The 25573-nt window shown below is 41.9% G+C and overlaps 1 protein-coding gene, 1 long non-coding RNA gene and 2 pseudogenes across 2 annotated transcripts; 1 reads left to right on the top strand and 3 right to left on the bottom strand.

Moving 5' to 3' along the window:
- Positions 1-2226: 2226 nt before the first annotated feature.
- Positions 2227-3102, bottom strand: LOC702813 (prohibitin 1 pseudogene; annotated as a pseudogene).
- Positions 3103-12572: 9470 nt separating this feature from the next.
- On the bottom strand, positions 12573-13460 carry LOC702569 (protein MIS12 homolog; annotated as a pseudogene).
- Positions 13461-15811: 2351 nt separating this feature from the next.
- On the top strand, positions 15812-25314 carry LOC144329658 (uncharacterized). The gene is made up of 3 exons (XR_013395271.1): positions 15812-15934; positions 22369-22474; positions 25177-25314. It is a non-coding gene; the product is annotated as an uncharacterized LOC144329658 (long non-coding RNA).
- LOC707382 (dihydrofolate reductase) lies at positions 20106-20955 on the bottom strand. The gene is given in 2 exon segments (XM_015115507.3): positions 20106-20562; positions 20565-20955. Coding segments are annotated over 2 exon segments (636 nt in total). The 5' UTR covers positions 20941-20955; the 3' UTR covers positions 20106-20302.
- Positions 25315-25573: the final 259 nt, after the last annotated feature.

The raw sequence follows: 25573 nt of genomic DNA on the forward strand, positions 1-25573 counted from the left end.
TGTTTTGTACATTTCCCTGTTCTATGGCCATAGATTATATCTGTCACCCCAAATAGCCATCTCATAAATGCCTACAAAAAGTTCTGATTGAATGAGAGTGAAAGGATCTATGGAATGTAAATCTGTTGCTGAAATACAGACCTAAAGTGCTTGCCCTCCTGATGATTGGCCAGTGGTGGTGTCTTTCGTAAACAACTATATTTATGAAGCCAGGCGGTGGCTCGTACCTGTAATACCAGCACTCTGGAAGGCCGAGGCAGGTGGATCACTTGAGGTTAGGAGTTTGAGACCAGCCTGGCCAACATGGTGAAACCCCATCTTTACTGAAAATACACTCGCCGGGTGCAGTAGATCACTCCTGTAATCCCAGCACTTTGGGAGACCAAGGCGGGTGGATCACCTGAGGTCAATAGTTCAAGACAAGCATGGCCAACATGGCAAAACCTTGTCTCTACTAAAAATACAAAAATTAGCTGGGCGTGGTTGTGGCTGCCTATAATCCTAGCTACTCAGGAGGCTGAGAAAGGAGAATTGCTTGAACCCGGGAGGCAGAGGTTGCAGTGAGTGGAGATTGTGCCATTGCACTCCAGTCTGGGCAACAGAGTGAGACTCTGTCTTAAAATAAATTTAAAAATACAAATACAAATACAAAAATTAGCTGGGCATGGTGGTGAGCACCTGTTAACTCAGCTATTTGGTGGCTGAGACAGGAGAATCGCTTAAACTCAGAAGGTGGAAACTGCAGTGAGCCAAGATGGTGCCATTGTACTCCAGCCTGGGCAAAAGAGTGAGACTCTGAGACTTTAGAAAGAAAAATTAAGGCTTCTCTATTGACAAGCAGGAGAATTTTAACCTGAAATACTGAAAATAGGCTTCCAAGTGCCAAGAACTCACAAAGGCCCAGTGGCCACCAACAAAGTCTGTTGCAGCTTCCATTCTCCCCCTTGCAAAGGGGCTTTATTCTACTATAAGGAATGTACGTGTATTTATTCTTGGTCTTCTCTTAAACACACAATGTCAGATAAGAATCATTTTTAAATCATTTTTAAACTTGGGATTTATTCAAGTAATTTTCAAGAATGCCTATGAAAAACACACTGATTTTACAGATACATGGCCTAAGTTCCTTTGAGGAAAGGACCAGTTCTTAAAGTTCTTGGTATTCCCTTTAGCCTAGCACACAATGTTTGACTCTCAATTACTAAATGAATATAATTGTGTTGCTGCCACAAAAGTTTTTCTCTGAATAGCTAAAGATAAATAATTAGAAAAGGAAAAACTTTTCTAATTATTTATTAGAAAGGTGGCTCATGCTTGTAATCCCAGCACTTTGGGAGGCTGAGGTGGGCAGACTGCCTGAGGTCAGGAGTTCAAGACCAGTCTGGCCAACATGGTGAAACCCTGTCTCTACTAAAAATACAAAAAAAAAAAAAAAAATAGCTTGGCGTGGTGGTGTGCGCCTGTAATCCCAGCTATTCGGGAGGCTGAGACGGGGTAATTGCTTGAATCAGGGAAGTGGAGGTTGCAGTGAACGAAAATCATGTGACTGTATCCAGCCTGGGTGACAGAGTGAGACTCATCTCAAAAAAAAAAAGAAAGAAAGACTAACTAACTAGATGATTTTATATCATCATTTAAACCCCACTTATGAGGAATCCATAACTCACTTCTAATAACTGTTATATGTGACATTTAAGTTTGTTATTAATTGACAGTTGAGAATATTTCACTCCACCCCCTATTGTTGCCCAATGTAGATTAATTGAGGAAGAGTAACATTGTTTTGTATTTTATTAGGCAGGTTCAGAGAGCCACCCAAGAGTAACATTTCTAAAAGTCTTTGTCAAACTCTTTTTTTATTGCTCTAGTTAAGGCCCAGAGGGAGCTTTTAAAAGGTCAGCAGAGAAAGTAAATTTAGGAGACTACAAAACTGAAAAAGGAGAGTAGTATCTACTTAGAGAGAATTTTCACTTCAAACTGATGAGTCCTCAAACTGTAACCACTGAAGATGTTTTTTCTTAAAGTAGTTGTTTTCTGAAATCTATTTTCTTTCTTTCTTTCTTTCTTTTTTCTTTTTTTTTTTTTTTTTTTTTTTTTGAGATCTGAAGTGATTTTACCTTTATTTCCTTCATTTTTAGCCAATCATGAAATTTCACAGTGATTTCTGGGGTGGGGGCAGAAGGGAGGCGATGTTAAGAATTATCAGGGCTGTGGCCGGTCAACCTGCAGAGGTGGAGGCACTCACTGGGGCAGCTGGAGGAGCACGGACTGCCCCACCGGCAGATAGGTGATGTTCCAAGAGTGTGAGAGCTGGTACTCGATGTCCTCGGCAGCTTCCTGCTCGATCAGACCATTCCCTGCGATGGCCAGTGAGTTGGCAATCAGCTCAGCTGCCTTGGAGTCGCCCTCAGCAGAGATGATGGCCACCTTTTTCTGTTGCTCAGCCTTTTCCACCGGAAATCTGGCCCTCTCTACTTCCTGCTGAGCCACCTGTTTGGCTTCCACCGCTTCTGTGAACTCCTTCCCGAAGGTCAGATATGTCAAGGACACGTCATCCAGGATAAGCCCAAAGGTGGCTGCTTGTTCCGTAAGGTCATCGCTCACCTACCTGGAGACCAGCTCTCTCTGGGTGATTAGATCTCTAGCATCAAAGCAAGCCACCACTGACTTGAGGATGTTGGTTGTGATGGACAGAAGCACAGGCTCATCATAGTCCTCTCCTATGCTGGTGAAGATGCGAGGAAGCTGGCTAGCAATGGGCCAGAAGAGGATGCGCAGTATGATGTTGACATTCTGTAAATCTTTGCTACCAGTGATGACTGACACATTACGTGGTCGAGAACGGCAGTCAGAGATAATTGGTTTTCATACCCACGGGATGAGAAAGTGAGTCCCTTCCCCTTCCACAATGTCCTGTACTCCATGGGCTCCATCACTGATGACAACTCTGTGCCCAGCATCCACATTATATAAAGCAGAGTTCACCAAGCCTCCTGCAACAGCTAAGGCCAGGCCAAACTTGCCGATGGACTCAAACACTTTGGCAGCCATGTTTTCTTCTGCTGGACCCTCTCACACCTGCTTCCACTCTGACCTCCACATGAATTCCCCAACCACACATACCCCGAAATCTATTTTCAAATATACATCACATTTACCACATCTAATAGAATAAATATGAAATTGAAAAAAGTAATCAGTATGCTTATACCAAAGAACTGACTATAGTTCTCCCTGTCCATTTAAATATGCATTTAGCCCAGCATGGTGGCATGTGCTTATAGTCCCAGCTACAAAAATAAATAAATAAACATGCTTTTCTTTACCCCTGATTATCAATTTACATTAAAGTTTTCAATTTAATTCAATAAACACGACTGAATGTCTGTTATGATCCAGTCACTGTCTGGGGCACATCTATGTGAAATGAAGTACACATAAAATTGAAGGCATTTGGCCAGGTGTGGAGGCTCACTCCTGTAATTCCAGTACTTTGTGAGGCCGCAGCTGGTGGATCACCTGAGGTCAGAAGTTCAAGACCAGCCTGGCCAACATGGTGAAACCCCATCTCTACTAAAAATACAAAAATTAGCCAAGTATGGTGGCACAAACCTGTAGTACCAGCTACTCAGGAGGCTGAGGCAGGAGAATTGCTTGAACCTGGGAGGCGGAGGTTGCAGTGAGCCAAGATCGCCTGGCCAAAAGGGCAAACTCTGTCTCAAAAAAAGTAAAATAAAATAAAATAAAATAAAATAAAGAAAGCATTATTTTAAGAACCTATAGGAAGAAAATATTTTCATTGCCTATTCGTGAAATTGGTACTTTTGTTCCTCATTTTATGAATGAGGAACTTGAGGCCCACAGAGAAGTCAAGTAACTTGTCTGAAGCCTCCCAGTTGGTAAGTGGCAGAAGCTAGGATTTGAACCCAGATGCATTGAGTCCAGAGTCTACATTCTTAATCCCTGTGCTATTGCCCCTTTACCACTGTTCTATTCTTCAATACTTCTATACTGCGTACGAGAGAAGGCAAGGGGCCAGCTGGTGGGGATACAAAGGTAAGTAAATCAAAGCACATGCAGTCTAGCAAAGGAAAACGTACCTATGAGCACATGACTGAAATCAAATGCACTGGTGCTCTGGCTGAAGTCCACACAAGGGATAGTCACCTTATCCCCTGACCCTCCCAGGACGAGATAGTCAGGAAAGCCCTCATTGGGAGGAGGGTTGATTAACTGAGTCCAAAAGATGAGCTCACCATCTTTGGTTGGTTCAGTTGGTGTATTTTCTATTTCGCCTATTTGAAGCCTTGATTTACTAGGAAAAATTTTTATTTCATTGAAACTAAGTTTTATTGTCTACTATATCCATACAATATGAAATATACAAATAAGACATCATCTGTGCTCTAGAGGAGCTTATATACTCAGGAGAGGGGAAATGCAGGCAGAAATAATAATAACTATGTCCACTATTTATAGCACAATTACTATGTCAGGCATCATGCTAAGCCCTTTACAAATATTTCCTCATATTATCTTCATTAACCCTATAGGAAAGTACTATTATCTCTATTTTATAGATAAACTAAAGCTTGGAGATGCTAACTTACTGACTGATTCAACAGATAACTTTCTAAAAACCTGCTATGTATGTGCTGGGTACAATTCTAAACTTTAGGGATACTGTGGTGAAAAAGATAAGTTCCTCCTGACCTGCCCTGCTCTCTAGATGTTTTTATTCTTTTTTTTTTTTTTTTAGACGGGGTCTCACTCCGTCACCCAGGCTGGAGTGCAGTGGCACGATCACAGTTCACTGCAGCCTCAACCTCCCCTGGTTTAGGTGATCCTCTCACCTCAACCTCCGGAGTAGCTGGGACTACAAGTGCATGCCACCATGCCCAGCTAATATTTTGGTATTTTTTTGTAGAGATAAGATTTGGCCACGTTGCCCAGGCTGGTCTCAAACTCTGGGGCTCAAGCTGTCCGCCTACCTCGGCTTCCCAAAGTGCTAGGATTATAGGTGTGAGCCACCGTGCCCAGATTAGAAGTTTTTATTCTAATTGGGGAAGACAGATGATAAACAAGTAAATAAGATAAATGCTATGAAGACACTAAAATAAGATGGTGCAGTAGTGACTGAGGTGGGGCATTTTAGAAATAATAGTGAGGAAAGTTCTATCCAAAGAGATGACATTTGAACTGAGATCTGAGTGACAAGAAGAAACTATCCTCAGAAGACCTGAATGAAAAGGGTCTCAGGCAGAGAGACAAGCAAATGCAAAAACCCTGGAAAAGTGAGCTTGGCATGCTGGAGAGGCAGAAGAAAGGCCAGAATGGCTAGAGCAGAGGGCTTCACCCCAAATCACACAACTCATAAATAGCAGAGATGATTCAGATCTGTGCCTGTCTAAGGTGAAAACCACTATGTAATATTGCCTAAAGAAACAAATAGAATGTTCTATGCGTTGTCATCACTGGGTGTGTTTTTAGGTTAACCTGAGCAATATCCAAAGGCAAGGGAACATATGGAATCAAAAGTCGAAAGAGAGGAAACTCTTGCAAACAGAAAGGCTTCCTCTAAAACAGGAGATACAAAGACAAATAAGGCATTGTATGCATGAGCTGTATCAAACCCCGCTTCATCAAACCCTGGTCTTAATCTCAAACCATTATGCATCCTCAATTCTCATCTTAGACTGGAATCCCTGGCAGGGTTGATGGAATGCATCTCTGATACTTCAGATTAGAAGTTCAAATAAGCTTAATCTAAAAATTTCTTCCTGCTTCTCCCAGGTGCCAGCAGAGAGCTATTCAGTCTGAAGGGTTCACTCTTCTGGTGGCTCCAAGAGAAGAGCCATCTGGGCAAGAAGGCAGCAGCCATCTGGGCAAGAAGTTCTGCAGGAGGTGGTGCAGAGCTGGCTAGTCAGGCTGTGATTAAACTGGTGTGTGACTGGTAAGTTCAGACAGGAGCTGTTACTGAGATAGTAATCATAAGGTAAGTGGCAGAGAACCAAATTGTGGGCAGAGCAGGCTCAAGTTGCCAAGCAAGCTGTCATAGACAAGGAGGGCAGAAAACCTTAGTGAAACATAACACCACAGATGAATCTAAGACAGATCTGTTGTTCTGACACCTAGCTGGGTCTGGGAGCCCATTTTTACTGGAGTCAGCCTGGAGTAGCTCCAGGCTAACTGGGTAGCTCTGCTCCAAAGAAGTCTCAATTTGTGTTAAAAGGTGGGGCCCCTCCCCGTATCCAGGCACACAGATTGTCATACTCTAGCTCAATTGGGAGAGGAAGTTTAGCCTAATTTCCCTGCTAATAGTTGGCGTTAAAGAAGGTGCTTTTTCAGAGTGTGGTCTGTATGTTCTGCCTGCCTGATCTGTGGGTGGTAGGCAAAGGTGCACATCTACTCTGAGATCTATAAAGGCAGCTCTTCTGAAAAATGGGCTGAATTATCAACCGCATTCTTTCATGATGTGATTAGAAAAAAAACCACGTGTAGCAATACTAGGAACTACCTTTGATTTTTAAGTTCTATGACAGATCTTGAAAGTATACAACATATAATATCTTATTAAATCTCATAGCAACCGTATGAAATTGATACTATTAATATTCCCAGTTTACAGATAAAGAAATTTGAACTTAGATAAGTAACTTATACAAGGGGTACAAATGAGAAGCAGTAACAGGTCACTCTAATGCAAAAGCCTGTATTCTTCATTTTTTAAATCAACTTTATTGAGGTATAATTTACATACAAAGTAATGCACGTATCTTAAATGTATAGTTATTTGAGTTTTGACAAATGTATACACCCTTGCAAATACAAACAGATCAAGTTATATAGCATTTCCTTCACCCTCATACCCCTTTGTATTAGTCTTCCCTACACTGGCAACCACAGATCTGCTTTCTGATGCCAGACAGTAGTTTTCCATGTTCCAGAACATCGTATGAATAAAACGACATAGTATGTACTCTTTCGTCTTGCTCTTCTTTTGTTCAGCATAACGTTTTTGTTGTTGTTGTTATATTTTGGGGGGAATTATAATCTGAAATACTTGTACCCTACACAGATAAGTATCTGTTTCTCAAAGAGATATTTCAATTTTGAGTCTCTTTTTTTTTTTTTTTTAAGATGGAGTTTCACTCTTGTTGCCCAGGCTGGAGTGCAATGGCACCATCTCGGCTCACCGCAACCTCTGCCTCCTGGATTCAAGCGGTTCTCCTGCCTCAGCCTCCCGAGTAGTTGGGATTACAGGCATGTGCCACCACGCCTGGCTAATTTTGTATTTTCAGTAGAAATAGGGTTTCTCCATGTTGGCTAGGCTGGTCTCGCACTCCTGACCTCAGGTGATCCGCCCACCTCAGCCTCCCAAAGTGCTGGGATTACAGGCATGAGCCACCGCACCCGGCCTGAGTCTCATTTTTATATACAATTTTAAAAGTCATATGAGTAAGATCAAACCTTGCTTGTATTGTGCAAAGCAGAATTGCCATCTGTTTGCCTCTTACAGTGTTATATTTTTTAAGTGTGTAAGGGGTTTCCCAAGCTTTACTAGGTATAGCTGACAAATACAATTATATATATTTAAGATATACGACATGCTTTGATATACATATAAACGGTAAACTGATTACCATGATCAAGTTAGTTAACACACCCATTACCTCACATAATTACCATTTGTGTATGTGTGGTGAGAACATTTAAGACTTACTCTCTTAGCAAATTTCACTAGTCAGCATAATCTTTTGAGATTCATTCATGTTATGGCATATATCAGTAATTCATTTCTATTATTGCTAAATAACTTTCCACTATTTACATGTACCACGATTTTTGTACCCATTCACCTACAGAGAGATATTTGAGTTGTTTCCTATTTCTCTGACTATTGTGAATAAACCTGCTATGAACATTTATGTACAAGCCTTCCTATGAACACGTTTTCACTTTTTCCTTTTTTTTTTTTTTTTGAGGCAGGGTCTCACTCTGGCACCCATGCTGGAGTGCAGTGGCATGATCTCAGCTCACTGCAACCTCCGCCTCCTAGGTTCAAGCGATTCTCCCACCTCAGCCTCCCCAGTAGCTGGGACTATAGGCACCCACCACCACACCCAGCTAATTTTTGTATTTTTTGGTAGAGTCAGGGGTTTTATCACGTTGGCCAGGCTGGTTTCAAACTCCTGACCTCAGGAGTTTGATCCACCCACCTTGGCCTCCCAAAGTGCTGGGAGCCACTGCACCCGACCTGTTTTCACTTTTCTTTGATATATATCTAGTAATAGAATTGGTGGGTGTATGTTTACCTTTATTTTAAAAATTGGCAGACTTTTCCAAGACGGTTGTACTGTTTCACATTCCCACCAGCAATGTACAAAAGAGTACCGGTGTGCCACATATTTGAGAACACTTGATATTGTCTGATAACTTGTGATAAGCATCTTTTCATATGCTTATTGGCCATCTGTATTTTTTTGTGAAGTATCTGTCCAAATTTAAGACCATCTTTAATTGAATTATTTATTATTGAGTTGTAAGAATTTTTTATAGATTCTGGGAAAATGTCCTTTAAGAAACATGTGTAATGAGAACATTTTCTCCCAAAGGTGCATTGCTTTCATTTTCTTTTTTTAAATTAATTAATTTATTTTTTAATTTTTTAAATTTTACTTTCAGTTTTTGGATACATGTGCAGAACATGCAGGTTTGTTAACATAGATATACATGTGCCATGGTGGTTTGCTGTACCAATCAACCCGTCATCTAAGTTTTGTTTTTTTGTTTTTTGTTTTTTGTTTTTTTTAAGGTGTGCACTTTTATTCAACTGGTCTCAAGTCAGTGTACAGGTAAGCCCCGGCTGCCTCTACCCACTCCCAGGGAGACCAAAAGCCTTCATACATCTCAAGTTGGGGGACAAAAAAGGGGGGGCACAAAGGCTGATCATTCAAAATAAAACAAAATAAAAAAGCGTTAAGGCAAAGATTTAAAAAATTTTGCATTACATAATTTACATCAGAGCAATTCTATCACTTCCCCTGTGTGGACATAGGAGAGGACTGGGCCATTCTCCTTAGAGAGAAGTGGGGTGGCTTTTAGGAGGGCAAGGAACTTCCTGTAACAATGCATCTCACAATATTTGGAATGACTATTTAAAAAAAAAAAAAAGAACAACGTACAATCAAAGTCCTCGGCCACATTGTAGAACTCTGGGGGATGCTCACTCCAACAGACTGCTGTCACCTTCACCGTTCCAGTTTTTAAATCCTGAGTCAAGCCAAAAAAAAAAAGAAAAAGAAACAAACAAACAAACAAAAAAAAAAAAAACAAATAAAGCCATGCCAATTTCATATTGTTTTCTGTGCAAGTTAGGTTTTGTCAAGAAAGGGTGTAATGTAACTAAGTCACAGTCCGCACAGGAGCATTTGCAGCGGGTGATGGAGGGGCCAGACTCGTCATACTCCTGCTTGCTGATCCATATCTGCTGGAAGGCGGATAGAGAGGCCAGGATAGAGGTGCCGATCCACACGGAGTACTTGCACTCAGGAGGAGCAATGATCTTGATCTTCATCGTGCTGGGCACCAGGGCTAAGTGATCTCCTTCTGCATCCTGTCTGTGACGGCCGGGGTACATGGTGGTGCCGCCAGACAGCACTGTGTTGATGTACAGGTCTTTGCAGATGTCCACATCACACTTCATGATGGAGTTGAAGGTAGTTTCACGGATGCCACAGGATTCCATGCCCAGGAAGGAAGGCTGGAAGAGCGCCTCGGGACAGTGGAACCGCTCATTGCCGTTGGTGATGACCTGGCCATCAGGCAGCTCGTAGCTTCCACCTTTTGCCCACTCAGTATAATATTGGCTATGGGTTTGTAACAAATAACTCTTATTATTTTGACATATGTTCCATCAATACGTAGTTTATTGAGAGTTTTTTGTATGAAGTCATGTTGAATTTTATCAAAGGCCTTTTCTGCATCTATTGACATAATCATGTGGTTTTTGTCATTGGTTCTGCTTATGTGATTGATTATGTTTATTGATTTGCATATGTTGAACCAACCTTGCATCCTGGGGATGAAGCAGAGTTGATCGTGGTGGATAAGCTTTGAATGTGCTGCTGGATTTGATTTACCAGTATTTTATTGAGGATTTTTGCATTGATGTTCATCAGGGGTATTGGCCTGAAAATTTTGTTTTCGTGTGTGTGTGTGTGTGTGTCTCAGGTTTTGGTATCAGGATGATGTTGGCCTCGTAAAGTGAGTTAGGAAGGAGTCCTTTTTCTATTGATTGGAATAGTTTCCGAAGGAATGGTACCAGCTCCTCTTTGTACCTCTGGTAGAATTCAGCTATGAATCCTTCTGTTCCTGGGCTTTTTTTGTGTTGGTAGGCTATTAATTGCTTTCTCAATTTCAGAACTTGTTATTGGTCTATTCAGGGATTCAACTTCTTCCTGGTTTAGTCTTGGGAGGGTGTATGTGTCCAGCAATTTATCCATTTCTTCTAGATTTTCTAGTTTATTTGCATAGAGGTGTTTATAGTATTCTCTGATGGTGGTTGTATTTCTGTGGGATCAGTGGTGATATGCCCTTTATCATTTTTTATTGTGTCTATTTGATTCTTCTGTCTTTTCTTCTTTATTAGTGTAGCTAGTGGTCTATCTATTTTGTTAATTTTTTCAAAAAACCATCTCCTGGATTCATTGATTTTTTGAAGGGTTTTTCGTGTCTCTATCTCCTTCAGTTCTGATCTGATCTTAGTTATTTCTTGTCTCCTGCTAGTTTTTGAATTTGTTTGCTCTTGCTTCTCTAGTTTTTTTTTTTTTTTTTTTTTAAACAGAGTATTGCTCTGTCCCAGGCTGGAATGCAATGGTGGGATCTCGGCTCACTGCAACCTCTGCCTCCCAGGATCAAGCTATTCTCCTGCTCAGCCGCCCAAGTAGCTGGGACTACAGTCACCCACCATCACATCTAACTAATTTTTATATTTTTAGTACAGATGGGATTTCACCATGTTGGCCAGGCTGGCCTCGAACTCCTGACCTCATGATCCACCCACCTCAGCCTCCCAAAGTACTGGGATTACAGGTGTGAGCCACCGCACCTGGTGGCTTCTTTAGTTCTTTTAATTGTGATGTTAGGGTGTCAATTTCAGATCTTTCCAGCTTCCCGATGTGGGCATTTAGTGCTGTAAATTTCCCTCTAAACTCTGCTTTAACTGTGTCCCAGATATTCTGGTACATTGTCTCTTTGTTCTCATTGGTCTCAAAGAACTTCTTTATTTCTTCCTTAATTTTGTTGTTTACCCAGAAGCCATTCAGGAGCAGGCTGTTCAACTTCCATGTAGTTGTGTGGTTTTGAGTAAGTCTCTTTTTTTTTTTTTTTCCTTTTAAAACATATTTATTTAATGTACAGAATTGGAAAAAGGACTTCTTGATAATAAACATATTTCATGTAAACACAAGCTTTCAGTGTCTATGAATATTTCTTTGCAAATACACCCTAAGTTACTTCTTCTCTACATAAAGGAGAAACTCCAAGTTCTGCTCTTTAGGAAGACATGGAGGGCTAGCAACACCTTAGGAGCAGCCATTGCTATTTCTTCCCTTTCCTTGGGTGACCTAACATTTTACAGGGACTAATGACATAAAGAAATATTAGATTCCATTGAGTTTAAACACAAATTTCCCACTGAGGGAATTAAATGTTTGATGCTTGTGAGTGTGAATAAATAATTAAATATTAGGTATAAGGCAGATTCCGAAACCCACTGAAGTATGAAAATAAATTGGCATAGATACCTAACAGTCAGTAAAATTAAATTTCACTACTGAGTATGCTATATGCTTCCTTCTCTATTCCAGTGGGTTCTCTTTTTTTGTCTAAGGTCTTCTCCGGCAGGACTCTAAGACAGTAAATTGCTTAACATCACCAGGTTTTTTTTGTCAGATTTATTTTGGAAATAAACCAACTTCTTTTTTATTAAAGACCAAGGTTGTCTTTTTTGCTACACGCTTCTTTCCACTACATATTGACTCCCTGATGTAAGAAAATTTACAGGGTGAGAGAAAGTACTCTATGTTGGCTGTCCCACAGTGTAATGACTGGTTAATAAAAAGGCCACTCAGCCTGGGCAATATAGTGAGGCCTCGTTTCTGCAAAAACAATTAGCAAAGCATGGTGACACGCACCTGTGGTCCTAGCTACTTGGGAGGCTGAGGCAGGAGGATCACTTGAGCCCAGGACACAGAGGCTGCAGTGAGCCAAGACTGTGCCACTGAACTCTACTCTAACCTGGGTAACAGAAGGGGACTTTGCCTCAAAAATAACAATACTAAAGGAGCCACCCATTTAATCCTTTTCTCATCTGGTCTCATCCAAAGAGTAAGTCAAAATCATCAAGGTCACAAAGAACTTATGACCAAGGTGTAACTCTGCAAATATCTTTAACTAGCCATGGCTTCTTCATTTGATCCCTTCCCACTCATTAGAAGACTCTAAGGAACAGATGCTACAGCCTAGTTCAAAGTAGTACACACATACCTCAGGAAAGTGGACCAAAAGAGAGGAAGACACAGAATACAAGAAAGACTTGACAAAGCAAATCTAATAAAAAGTATGGTTGGTTTGAACAGTCACTGGTATAAATTCATTATGATTCTACTTTTTGACAGGCTCCTCCTTTTGACTACTGAGCAATTAAGATATTTTCAGTCGTTTCGATTCCTTTTCCACACTGTCTCTAATATTCTGTAGTTTTCTGGAGTTCTGAACCAGGGACACTAAACTCTCCCTAAAATCACTAGTCCCATGATCTCTGACAACATTTTGAAGCTCATCAAAGAAAGTCAACGTCTGTTTGAGTTTGGCCTGAACAATTTTTTGCTCTTCTAATTCTGCAAGAGGGGCCTGCTTAATACATAATTCAGTCTTGTACTTCTCCTGTAACTGTTCAAAATCTTTCTGGAGACGCTAAAAATCTTCCTCACTATAAGGTATCTCCTTACATTTATCTTCAGGAAGCAAGATGTTTGAGGGAATACGTAAAATCAGCTGCAAAAACAGTTGCTCCATTTTGCTAAAAAGGTTATCAAAATGTCCTTTCATGAAGCAAAGAAACTTCTCTGTGCATTTGCGAATCTGCACTGGGCTAATGTCACAGTCTGGGATGCCATCCAGCTTCTTCAGAATAACCTGTTCAACGGCCTGCATCACTTCAAATAGGTAGTCTTGAAATGCAATGTAAATTCGAAGCATGCACGTTTGTGGCATGAAGCCAAAGAACTGGGCCTCATAGGTCATTGGATTCACAGACATCTTGGCTTATTTTGCTATGTTATTTTCAGGTGTGAAAAACCGGAGCGACCATGAGGGTCACGAAGTCGAGCACACACAGGCTTCCCACCACGTCCTTTAAACCGCCACTGGCTTGCCAGAGACAGACGGCCCGGTTGGCTCCTCAAAATTCCGACTGATACGCGCCTCGGCGAGCGAAAGTCTTGAGTAAGTTTCTTAATCCTAAATTCAAATTTGATTGCACTATGGTCTGATAGACTGTTACGATTTCCATTCTTTTGCATTTGCTGAGGAGTCCTTTACTTCCAAGTATGCGGCCAGTTTAAGAATAAGTGCCATGTGGCACTAAGAAGAATGTATATTCTCTTGATTTAGGGTGGAGAGTTCTGTAGATATCTATTAGGTCCGCAGCTGAGTTCAAGTCCTGAATATCCTTGTTAATTTTCTGTCTCATTGATCTGTCTAATATTGACATTGGGGTGTTAAAGTCCCCCACTATTATTGTCTGGGAGCCTAAGTATCTTTGTAGGTCTCTAAGAACTTGTTTTACAAATCTGGGTGCTCCTGTTTTGGATGCATATATATTTAGGATAGTTAACTCTTCTTGTTGCATTGATCCTTTTACCATTATGTGATGCCCTTCTTTGTCTTTTTTGATCTTTCTTGGTTTAAAGTCTGTTTTATCAAAGACTAGGATTGCAACCTACTTGCAAGCAAGAAAAAAAAATTGCTTTTTTTTGCTTCTTGGTAAATATTCCTTCATCCCTTTATTTTGAGCCTATGTGTGTCTTTGAACATAAGATGGGTCTCTTGAATATAGCACACTGATGGGTCTTGACTTTTTATCCAATTTGCCAGTCTGTGTCTTTTAATTGGGGCATTTAGCACATTTACATTTAAGGTCAATATTGTTATGTGTGAATTTGATGCTGTCATCATGATGCTAGCTGGTTATTTTGCACATTAGTAGATACAGTTCCTTCATAGTGTCAATAGTCTTATATTTCGGTGTGTTTTTGCAGTGGCTGTTACCAGTTTTTCCTTTCCATATTTAGTGCTTCCTCCAGGAGTTCTTTTTTTTTTTTTTTTTTGGGACGGAGTCTCGCTCTGTCGCCCGGGCTGGAGTGCAGTGGCCAGATCTCAGCTCACTGCAAGCTCTGCCTCCTGGGTTCCCGCCATTCTCCTGCCTCAGCCTCCCGAGTAGCTGGCACTACAGGCGCCCACCACCTCGCCCGGCTAGTTTTTGTATTTTTTTTTTAGTAGAGACGGGGTTTCACCATGTTAGCCAGGATGGTCTCAATCTCCTGACCTCGTGATCCACACGTCTCGGCCTCCCAAAGTGCTGGGATTACAGGCTTGAGCCACAGCGCCCGGCCTCTTCAGGAGTTCTTGTAAATCAGGCCTGGTGGTGACAAAATCCCTCAGCATTTCCTTGTCTGGAAAGGGTTTTATTTCTCCTTTGCTTTTGAAGCTTAGTTTGGCTGGATATGAAATTCTGGGCTGAAAAATTCTTTTCTTTAAGAATGTTGAATATTGGCCCCCACTCTCTTCTGGCTTGTAGGGTTTCTGCAGAGAGATCCACTGTTAGTCTGATGCACTTCCCTTTGTAGGTGATCTGGCCTTTCTCTCTGGCTGCTCTTAACATTTTTTCCTTCATTTCAACCTTGGAGAATCTGATGATTATGTGCCTTGGGGTTGATCTTCTCGAGGAGTATTTTAGTGGTGTTCTCTGTATTTCCTGAATTTGAATGTTGGCCTGTCTTTCTAGGTTGGGGAAGTTCTCCTGGATAATATCATGAAATGTGTTTTCCAACTTGATTCCATTCTCCCTGTCACTTTCAGGTACACCAATCAATCATAGGTTTAGTCTTTTCACATAGTCCCATATTTCTTGAAGGCTTTGTTCATTCTTTTTCATTCTTTTTTCTCTAATCTTGTCTTCATGCCTTTTTTCAGCAAGGTGATCTTCAATCTCTGATATCCTTTCTTCCGCTTGATTGATTCAGCTATTGATACTTGTGTATGCTTCCTGAAGTTCTCATGTTGTTTTGCTTTTTGGTTTTTTTGTTTGTTTGTTTGTTTTTTAGCTTCATCAAGTTATTTATGTTCCTCTCTAAACTGGTTATTCTAGTTAGCAGTTCCTGTAACCTTTTATCAAGGTTCTTAGCTTCCTTGCATTGGGTTAGAACATGCTCCTTTAGATCAGAGGAGTTTGTTATCACCCACCTTCTGAAGCCTGCCTCTGTCAGTTTGTTAATCTTATTCTCCATCCAGTTTTATGCCCTTACTGGAGAGGCATTCTGGTTTTTGGAATTTTCAGCATTTTTGCACTGATTTTTCCTCATCTTCATGGATTTATCTACCTTTGATCTTTGAGGCTGATGACCTTTGGATGGGGTTTTTGTGTGGGGGTCCTTTTTGTTGATGTTGTTGTTGCTTTCTGTTTGTTGGTTTTTCTTCTAACAGTCAGGCCCCTCTTCTGCAGGTCTGCTGCAGTTTGCTGGAGGTCCACTCCAGACCCTGTTTGCCTGGAAGGCTGCAGAACATCAAAGATTGCAGCCTGCTCCTTCCTCTGGAAGCTTCATCCCAGAGGGACACCAGCCTGATGCCAGCCAGAGCTCTCCTGTATGAGGTGTCTGTTGACCCCTGTTGGGAGGTTTAATGTGTAGCTTCAGCACATCTTTAACTGTCTAGTCAGCATTGGGGTCAGTTACCCACCTGAGGAGTCAGTCTGTCCCTTACAGAGCTTGTGTGCTGTGCTGGGAGAATCCCCCTTGTCAGGATCAGCTGCTGTCTTCAGAGCCAACAGGCAGGAAAGATTAAATCCGCTGAAGCTGTGCCCACAGCAGCCCCTCCCCCCAGGTGCTCTGTCCCAGGGAGATGAGCGTTTCATCTGTAAGCCCCTGACTAGGGCTGCTGCATTTCCTTCAGAGATGCCCTGACCAGTGAGGAGAAAACTAGATAAGCACTCTGGCCACAGTCACTTTGCCGCACTGTGGCAAATTCCACCCAGTCCACACCTCTCCGTCTCCTTAGCACTGTCAGGGAAGAACGGCCTACTAAAGCCTCGGTAATCGCAGATGCCCCTCCTCCCACCAAGCTCAATCGTCCTAGGTCGACCAGACTGCTGTGCTGGCAGCAAGAATTTCAAGTCAGTGGTTCTTAGCTTGCTGGGCTCCATGGGAGTGGAACCTGCTGAGTGAAACCACTTGGCTCCCTGGCTTCAGCTCCCTTTCAAGGGGAGTGAACGGTTCTGTCTTGCTGGGGTTCCAGGTGCCACTAGGGTATGAACAAACTCCTGCAGCTAGCTGGGTGCCTGCCCAAACAGCCACCTAGTTTTGTGCTTGAAACTCAGGGCCCTGGTGGTGTAGGCTCACCAGGAAATCTGATCTGCTGATTGCAAAATCCATGAGAAAAGTGTAGTACCCGGGCGGGTAGCACAATACCTCATGGCTTCCCTTGAGAGGTCCTCTGGCTCCTTGCACTTCCTGGGTAAAGCAATGCCCCACCCTGCTTCTGCTCGCTCTCCATGGGTTCCACCCGCTGCCGAAACAGTCCCAGTGAGATGAACTGGGTACCTCAGTTGGAAATGCAGAAATCACCCCCTTCTGCATTGGTCCCACCGGGAGCTGCAGACCGGAGCTGTTTCTTTCTTTTTTTTTTTTTTAATTTATTTATTTATTATTATTATACTTTAATTTATTTATTTATTATTATTTATTATTATTATACTTTAAGTTGTAGGGTACATGTGCATAACGTGCAGGTTTGTTACATATGTATACTTGTGCCATGTTGGTGTGCTGCACCCATCAACTCGTCATTTACATCAGGTATAACTCCCAATGCAATTCCTTCCCCCTCCCCCCTCCCCATGATAGGCCCCGGTGTGTGATGTTCCCCTTCCTGTTTCTATTCAACCTTCTTGCCCCTCCCCTTCATTTTCTTAACAGTGTCATTCAAAGGGGAGACATTCTAATTTTGATGAAGTTAAATTTACCATTTTTTTCTTTTTTGTGCTGTGCTTTTTGCATTCTAAGAAATCTTGCTTAACCCAAGGTTTCATTTTCTCCCATTTTCTAGCACTTTCATATTATAATTTTAGGTCCATGATCCATTTTTAGTTATTTTTTTTAATGAACAAGTGTAACTCTTTTTTAAGATAGAATTGTTCTTATTCAAGAAATAGATTAAAATGGTTAAGTACAATTAAATGGCTCCAAAAGTCTTACAATGAAAACAACAGTCCTGCCAGTTGTTCTTTCCAGAGGCAAACACTTTTCATTCTCTTAGTTTTTCCTTCTGTTAGTTACCTTCATGGGTTTTTCCAAATTGTTATTTTTTTAGTTTTTCAAGTGAATGCATATATTAATACATAAAATTTTTAAAAACCTCTTCAGTTTATAATGCATCCTAACAGTCCCCTGCCCCATCCCTCCTAATTCTCCAGAGCAATGACTGCCAGCAATGTCTTCTGTTTTTTTCCTCACATAACTACTTAGTCATTTCTTAATTATTTTATACATTATATAGTGATTTCTGGATATAACAGGTGAGGATTTAGCTCTTACACCATCACTATCTTCACTTCCTCCCATATTGTCCTAAAGTGGTTACCATATTTAGGGGCTAAGCAGTCACCACATCATTATGACTGTGTATGTATTGCTCCTTGTTGAGAAAAACAGTGTATTATGCTCTTCCTATCCTGTACTTCTTTCTGCCCTAGAATTAATGATTGCCTAACCAACCCTTTCCCCTTATTTTTTTACTTCTGCTTTATCTTCAATGAACTTCTTTCCAAATGCCCCAAATTTGGCAATAACTTATTATTTTTAAGAGAATGGATCTCCCTAAGGTAGCCAGGCTGGTCTGGAACTCTTGGGCTCAAGCCATCCTTTGCTGAGCCTCCTGAGTAGCTGGGACTACAGGCATGGGCCATTCCACCCAGCTAACCTATTAATATTTTTACTGTTTCTTTTTAAAGTCAGCTCCATAGCTGGAATATTGCCTGTGTTGGATCCTATTTGCTGGATCTATGTCATTCTCTGGTTTGTGTACTCCTTCCCTTTGCTGGAGTATTTTCTCCAATAGCTTCCCAAAAAAGGGTACATGGAGGTAACCCCTGAGTCTTTGCTTGTCTAAAAATGTATTTTACCTTCACCTTTGATTATTTGGGTGAATATAGATTTATCAGTTGAAAATAACTTTCTAGAATTCTGAAGGCATGGTTCCATTGTTTTCAGATTCCTTTTCAAGACAAGGTCTCTTCTGTCCCCCAGGCTGGAGTGCAGTGGCACAATTACGACTCACTGCAGCCTTGGACTCATGGGCTCAACTGATCCTTCCATCTCAGCTCCCTGAGTAGATGGGAATACAGGTGTGCGCCACAATGCCCAGCTAATTTTTGTGTTTTTTGTAGAGATGGGGCTTTGCTATGTTGCCCAAGCTGGTCTCAACTGATCCACCTGCCTTGGCCTCCCAAAGTGCTAGGATTACAGGCGTGAGCCACTGTGCCCAGCTAGTTTTTCTTTTATTCTCTCTCTACTTCCTTCATTTCTCAAAGGCATCTCAAACTCAGTGGGCCCAAAACCAAAGTCAAACTCCATCAGAATATCCTGCTACTTACAACTTTAAAATATATCTTAAATCAGAAGTTCTTACTACATGCAACTCTTTGGTTCAAGCAACCATCATCCCTCACTTGAACTTAGAATTGGTTTTCCTGCTTCTGTATTTTTTAAAATTATAGAATATTTCAAATAAACCATGTGTGGTTTTATTCTTTTTACTACATAAAAAGAATGAAGATGTGCCAGGTGTGGTGGCTCACGCCCATAATCCCAGCACCTTGGGAAGCTGAGGTGGGCGAATCACTTGAGGTCAGGAGTTTGAGACCAGCCTTACCAACATGGTGAAATCCCGTCTCTACTAAAAATACAAAATACAAAAATTTATCCGGGCATGGTGTCGTGCACTTAGTCCTAGCTATTTGGGAGCCTGAGACAGGAGAATTGCTTGAATTTGGGAAGGCGGAGGTTGTAGTGAGCTGAGATTGCACCACTGCACTCCAGCCTGGGCAACAAGAGGGAAACTGTCTTTAAAAAAAAACTATATATATATATATGGAGAGCTTATATACTTAAACATGGAATTGCTTTAAGTGTTTGGCATTCGCTGTTTCCGTGCATGCCAGCAGCTTCTTACTGCAAACACCTGGGACTTACTATAGAGCAGCTGGAGTACATTCCACCCACCCACAGGACAGGGAGCTGACAACCAAGGAAGAGAGGGGAATCAACACTCCAGTTTTCTCCCCCTCCATTTCCCTGTATCTCAGCAGTATGGAGCTTGTTACCAGTGAGAACCTGCTCGCTGACTTTAAACTGGTTTTCTTACCTTCTCAGTTCAGTTTTTCCATACCTCAACCCATGGTTTCTGGTATGACCTAGCAAATAAACTGCTTTCACTGAAATTTCAGTCTTGGAATTTACTTTGGGTTCCCCAATCTAAGACAGAAACATACTCATTTTCCCATCACTGGACTTCCAGGTTGTTTTCAATTTTTCACTGTTACAAACAAGGCTGCAACATTTATTTACAAACCTCTGGATATACACATAGGAAGCTTTTGGTATTTCCACTAGCGAAACTGCTCAGTTGAAGGGTATGTGGATCTTCATCTTTAATAAATATTACCAACATTTGAAAAGCCCGACAATGTCAAGGACTGGCAAGCGTGTCACATGTGATGGGTGTGGAAAGGCAGCTCACTGTAACAGGTGCTGGGGACTCAGTCGGGGTCTTGGAGAAGCACTTATTTATAGCAAGAATGTTTCATAAATGGTATCTGACAGAGTCAAGAGTAGTGGGGAATAAAAACAAGTGGCTTAGAAATAATTATAGATCTAAAGTCAATAAAATGCTTTTTTTCTAATGTAAAAATACATACTTTTTTTAGAGGGAGGGGGAACAACTTAAACCAGAAAACACCTTCATATTAATCATTCTTCTCATATACTTCAAATTTGTACTTAATGCCTTTCTCCTCTTGGACATCAGAGAGAACACCTGGGTATTCTGGTAGAAGTTTATATTTCTCCAAATCAATTTCTGGAAGAAAGGTGTCACTTTCAAAGTCTTGCATGATCCTTGTCACAAATAGTTTAAGATGGCCTGGGTGATTCATGGCTTCCTTATAAACAGAACTGCCACCAACTATCCAAATCATGTCTACTTTATTTGCTAATTCTGGTTGTTAGTAAGTTTTAAGGCATCATCCAGACTTCTGGCAAGAAAATGAGCTCCTTGTGGAGGTTCCTTGAGTTCTCTGCTGAGTACTAAATTAATTCTACCCTTTAAAGGTCGATTCTTCTCAGGAATGGAGAACCAAGTCTTCTTACCCATAATCACCAGATTCTGTTTACCTTCTACTGAAGAGGTTGTGGTCATTCTCTGGAAATATCTGAATTCATTCCTGAGCGGCAGCCAGGGCAGGTCCCCATTCTTGCCGATGCCCATGTTCTGGGACACAGCGACGATGCAGTTTAGCAAATGAACCATGACAGCAGCTGGAGCACCTCCGAGCCAGCTCGTTAAAACAGAACGCGCGGTCAAGATTGGCGCGAAATTGTCCATTTTTAGTTATTTTTTGTATATGTTTGATATGGTTGACTGTGTCCCCACCCAAATCTCATCTTGAATTATAGTTCCTGTAATCACCACGTGTCACCGAAGGGACCAGGTGGAGATAACTGAATCATGGGGGCAGGTTTTTCCCATGCTGTTCTCATGATAAGTCTCACGAGATCTGATGGCTTTATAAAGGGCAATTCCCACGCACATGCTCTCTTGCCTGTCGCCATGACTTTGCTCCTCATTCATCTTTAGCCATGATTGTGAGGCCTCCCCAGTTATGTGGAAATGTGAATCAATTAAACTTCTTTCCTTTATAAATTACCCAGTCTTGGGTATGTCTTTATTAGCAGTGTGAGAACAGACTAATACAATGTTGTGAAGTAAGAGCCAAAGTTCTTTTTTTTTTTTTTTTTCCTATATGGATATCAGTTTTCCCAGGACAATTTGTGGCATAGATGATCCTTTCCCTGTTTAATTATCTTGGCCCTTTTGTCAAAAACCAATTGACTATATATATGCAGGTTTGTTCCTTGGCTCTCCATCCTGTCCCACTGATTTATATGTCTCACGGTATCCATGCCCTCTTTCCCCTACAAAGCATTCTCTCTTCTTCAGTGCCCTGTCCCACAGGTTTAAACCTTATCAGCAGCCCTAATCTCTAATCTCTGCCTCCTCAGGTCAGAGGAGTCCTCTCATGCTCTGTTTGGTCTCTACCTAGTGCTGTCATAGCCTAGGAATTGCTCCCAGATAGATAGCCAGGGCGAATGGGGCTCACCCCATGCGTTTTCTTTTCCTCAAGGATCACAATCCTGGACTGTCTTGTTGTTTAATGCCTGAAACAGTTGCTTCATATGTTTCATCTAGTTTTATGTTTGTTCATGGCAGGAAGGCTAGTCCAGTGCCAGTTATTGCATCTTGACCAGAATTAGAAGCTACAGCTTTGGCTCCTAACCATAAGTTGTAGTGCCTCCTAAAGCTGAATGAAACCTTGCAGGAACTCTGAGCAGCAGCAGCAGCAGCAGCAGCAGCAGCAGTAAGAGCAGCAGCTACAGCTTGTGTGTTCCCCAGCAGAGGCTGAAGCTTGTCACTTTTGTTAGTATGCTCAAGGCTGCAAAAATTGAAGTGGGATAGGGTATGCATTAAAAATTCTCAAGAAGGATTTAATCATTTCTTAGAATTCCATGAGGACTGGGAGAGGTTTCTTTTGGTCAGATTATCTGCTTCTTTATATGAATACAAATGCGTAGGTGTTTACTAAGTATCCGTTTCTTCCCCAAATTCAAGGCTACCAAAAGTTCTAGGTAACCATAAAAAGGGATACAAATCACAGCCCTTGTGATTTTGAGGTAGGGCCCAAATACATGACTCAGGTCTAAACATCCTAGCAAGGACATACATGGAACCAACTAGTATCTTCTTGGGCTTCAGGTTAACTGACAGAACTCGTTGAACCAGATAATAGGTGGCTACTCCCGGAAGGCAAGGTTGAGATGAACTGAGGCGTCATAGCTACAAGCTGGTACAGTCATTTCCGGTGAGTATGTATGTAGGTTTAGATAAGACAATGTTGACTATAAAGATGAGCTGAAGCTGCACATTAAACCAAGGGGTAAGTTAAGCCTACAAACCCAAAACAGATTGAACCTAAAAATGGTGAGCGGTGTTTGCAGATCTTGGTGGACAACGGTAAGGTAAGTGGTCACTTTCAGATAATGCCAGCAGCCTAAATCTTTTTTTTTTTTTTTTTTTTTTTTTGAGATAGAGTCTCGCTCTGTCGCCCAGGCTGGAGTGCAGTGGCGCGATCTCGGCTCACTGCAAGCTCCACCTCCCGGGTTCACGCCATTCTCCTGCCTCAGCCTCCCAAGTAGCTGGGACTACAGGTGCCCACCACCATGCCCGGCTAATTTTTTGTATTTTTTTTTAGTAGTGACGGGGTTTCATCGTGTTAGCCAGGATGGTCTTGATCTCCTGACCTCGTGATCCGCCTGCCTCGGCCTCCCAAAGTGCTGGGATTACAGGCGCAAGCCACCATGCCCGGCCCTTTTTTTTTTTAATTTATTTTTATTTTAAACTTCAGAATAAGTTTCCAAAAACAAAGGTACAGGGCAATAAACAAAAGGATTTTTCAACAGACTAGAATAAAACCTCTACCAAGTATGTTAGTTCTTGGGCAGCAAGACCTTCAGGACAGCAACAGATTGGTCCATCAAGAGGGCATGGTGGTTCATGCCTATAATCCCAATACTTTGTGGGGAGCAAGGCAGGAGGATTGCTTGAGGCCAGGAGTCCAAGACCAGCCCAGGCAATATAGCAAGACTCCATCTCTACAAAAAATTTTAAAACTTAGCCAGGCATGGTGGTGCATGCCTGTTGTCTCAGCTGCTTGAGAGGCTGAATCAAGAGGATCGCCCAAGTCCAGGAGTTCAAGGCTGCAGTAAGCTATAATCATTCCACTGCACTCCAGCCTGGGTGACAGAGAAAGATCCTGTCTCAAAAAAGAGAGAGAGAGATATCAAAGACCTGCTGAGTCTCTGTTAACAAATGTTTCTTAGACACAAGCAGGGGAAAATTAGCTCCTTTAGGGACAACATAAGTCCACCTAGCTATGCCCCTAAAATAAAGCCCACTTGGTGTTCAAGAACGTCAGTCCCTGAAAAGAAATAGAATGGCTAAAATTATGGGTGCAGTGTCAAACAGAACCCTACTGGAAGCCACCTCTGCCACTTAATAGCCATGTGGTATTGGACAACGTATTTAATCTCTGGAAGCCTCTATTTCCTCATCTGTAAAATAAGGAAAACACTTACTGTGAGAACTAAAGGAGATGGTATATGTAAAATATTTAGCCAAGACCCTGGCCCATTAATAAGCATTCCATAAGGGGTAGCTGCAACTATTTTTACACAGTATTAGAGTCAGATCCCTCCCCACTCAGGACTACTTGCTGTTGGTGTTGATTAGTAAAGCAAAGTCTTTGGAAAACTGAATCTCTCTATCCAGAATCCTCGTCTCCCTTGGCTCTGAAGCCCAGGTCTCCATGGTATTCTTTAGATTCTGCATTCCCCAAGGAAAGTAGCTGTCCAGTCTTACCCCAAACAGTCTGCTGTGGTGTGAATGTTTCCCCAAAATTTATATGTTGAAATTTAATTGCCAGTGTGATACTATTAAGTGAGGCCCTGGCTGGGTATGGTAGCTCACACCTGTAACCCCAGCACTTTAGGAGGCTGAGGCAGGCGGACCACCTGAGGTCAGGGGTTCAAGACCATTCTGGCCAACATGGTGAAACACCATCTCTACAAAAATACAAAAATTATCTGGGCATAAGGTGGGTGCCTGTAATCCCAGCTACTCAGGAGGCTGAGGCCAGAGAATTGCTTGAACCCGGGAGGCGGAGGTTGCAGTGAGCCAAGATGGCACCATTGCACTCCAGCCTCAGCGACAAGAGCGAAACTCCATCTCAAAAAAAAAAAAAAAAGAAAGGAAGGAAGAAAAGAAGCAAGGCCTTTAAGAGGTGACTAAGTCATGAATGGTATCAGTGACCTTATGGAAGGGATAGTAGGAACTGGCATTTGCCCCTTTTGCCCTTCTGCTTTGTACCATGTGAGGACACAGTGATTCTCCTCTCCAGAGGATACAGCAGAAACATGGCATCTTGGAAGCAGAGAGACTGGGTCCTCACCAGACAGTGAATCTGCCGGTGCCTTGATCTTGGACTTCCCAGCCCCTAGAACTATGAGAAATAAATTTCTGTTGTTTATAAACTACTCAGTCTCAGTCGCAGGTATTTTGTTAGAGCAGCACAGACTAAGAATCTTTTTTTTTTCTTTATGAGATGGAGTCTCACTCTGTCACCCAGGTTGGAGTGCCAAGGTGCGATCTCAACTTACTACAACCTCTGCCTCCCAGGTTCAAGTGATTCTTGTGCCTCCGCCTTCCAAGTAACTGGGATTACAGGCATGCACAACCATGCCTAGCTAATTTTTGTATTTTTAGTAGAGATGGGGGTTCATCATGTTGGCCAGGCTGGTTTCAAACTCCTGACCTTAGGTGATCCGCCTGCCTCAGCATCCCAAAGTGCTGGGATTACAGGCATGAGCCACAGCTCCCAGCCAGAATTTTTAATTCAAGTCATTCCCTCACAGATCTATGCCTTCTCAAAACCCTACACGATTCTTTCTAAGCCTCAGTTTTTGTCTTTAAGTGGGAATCATAATGCCTGTTTTTCCTACTTCACAGGATTGCTATGGGGATCAGATATTATTATATAGGTGAAGTGAAACCTCACGGAGAAATGGGAGACTTAACTCAAAATGATTGATTCAACTCAAAAAGCAACATCTGAAGAGATGCCAGTGCCTTGACCTTGGACTTCCCAGCCTCTAGAGCTATGAGAAATAAATTTCTGTTGTTTGTAAACTACTCAGTCTCAGTCTCAGCTATTTTGTTATAGCAGCACAGACTAAGAATCTTTACCCCTTTTGAATCTGGGGAGATGCTGGTTCTTGAGTTGAGTCAACCATTTTGGAAAATAATAAAAAGGTGTCTTTCAGGAAAGAGCAAGCAAGTGAGCACAATTCAGGCCATCCACCACAGCAATGACAGAGGAAAAGAAAAGGCAACCTAGCTACCAACT

Source organism: Macaca mulatta, chromosome 1 (assembly GCF_049350105.2).
Source record: "Macaca mulatta isolate MMU2019108-1 chromosome 1, T2T-MMU8v2.0, whole genome shotgun sequence".
NCBI lineage: Eukaryota > Metazoa > Chordata > Mammalia > Primates > Cercopithecidae > Macaca > Macaca mulatta.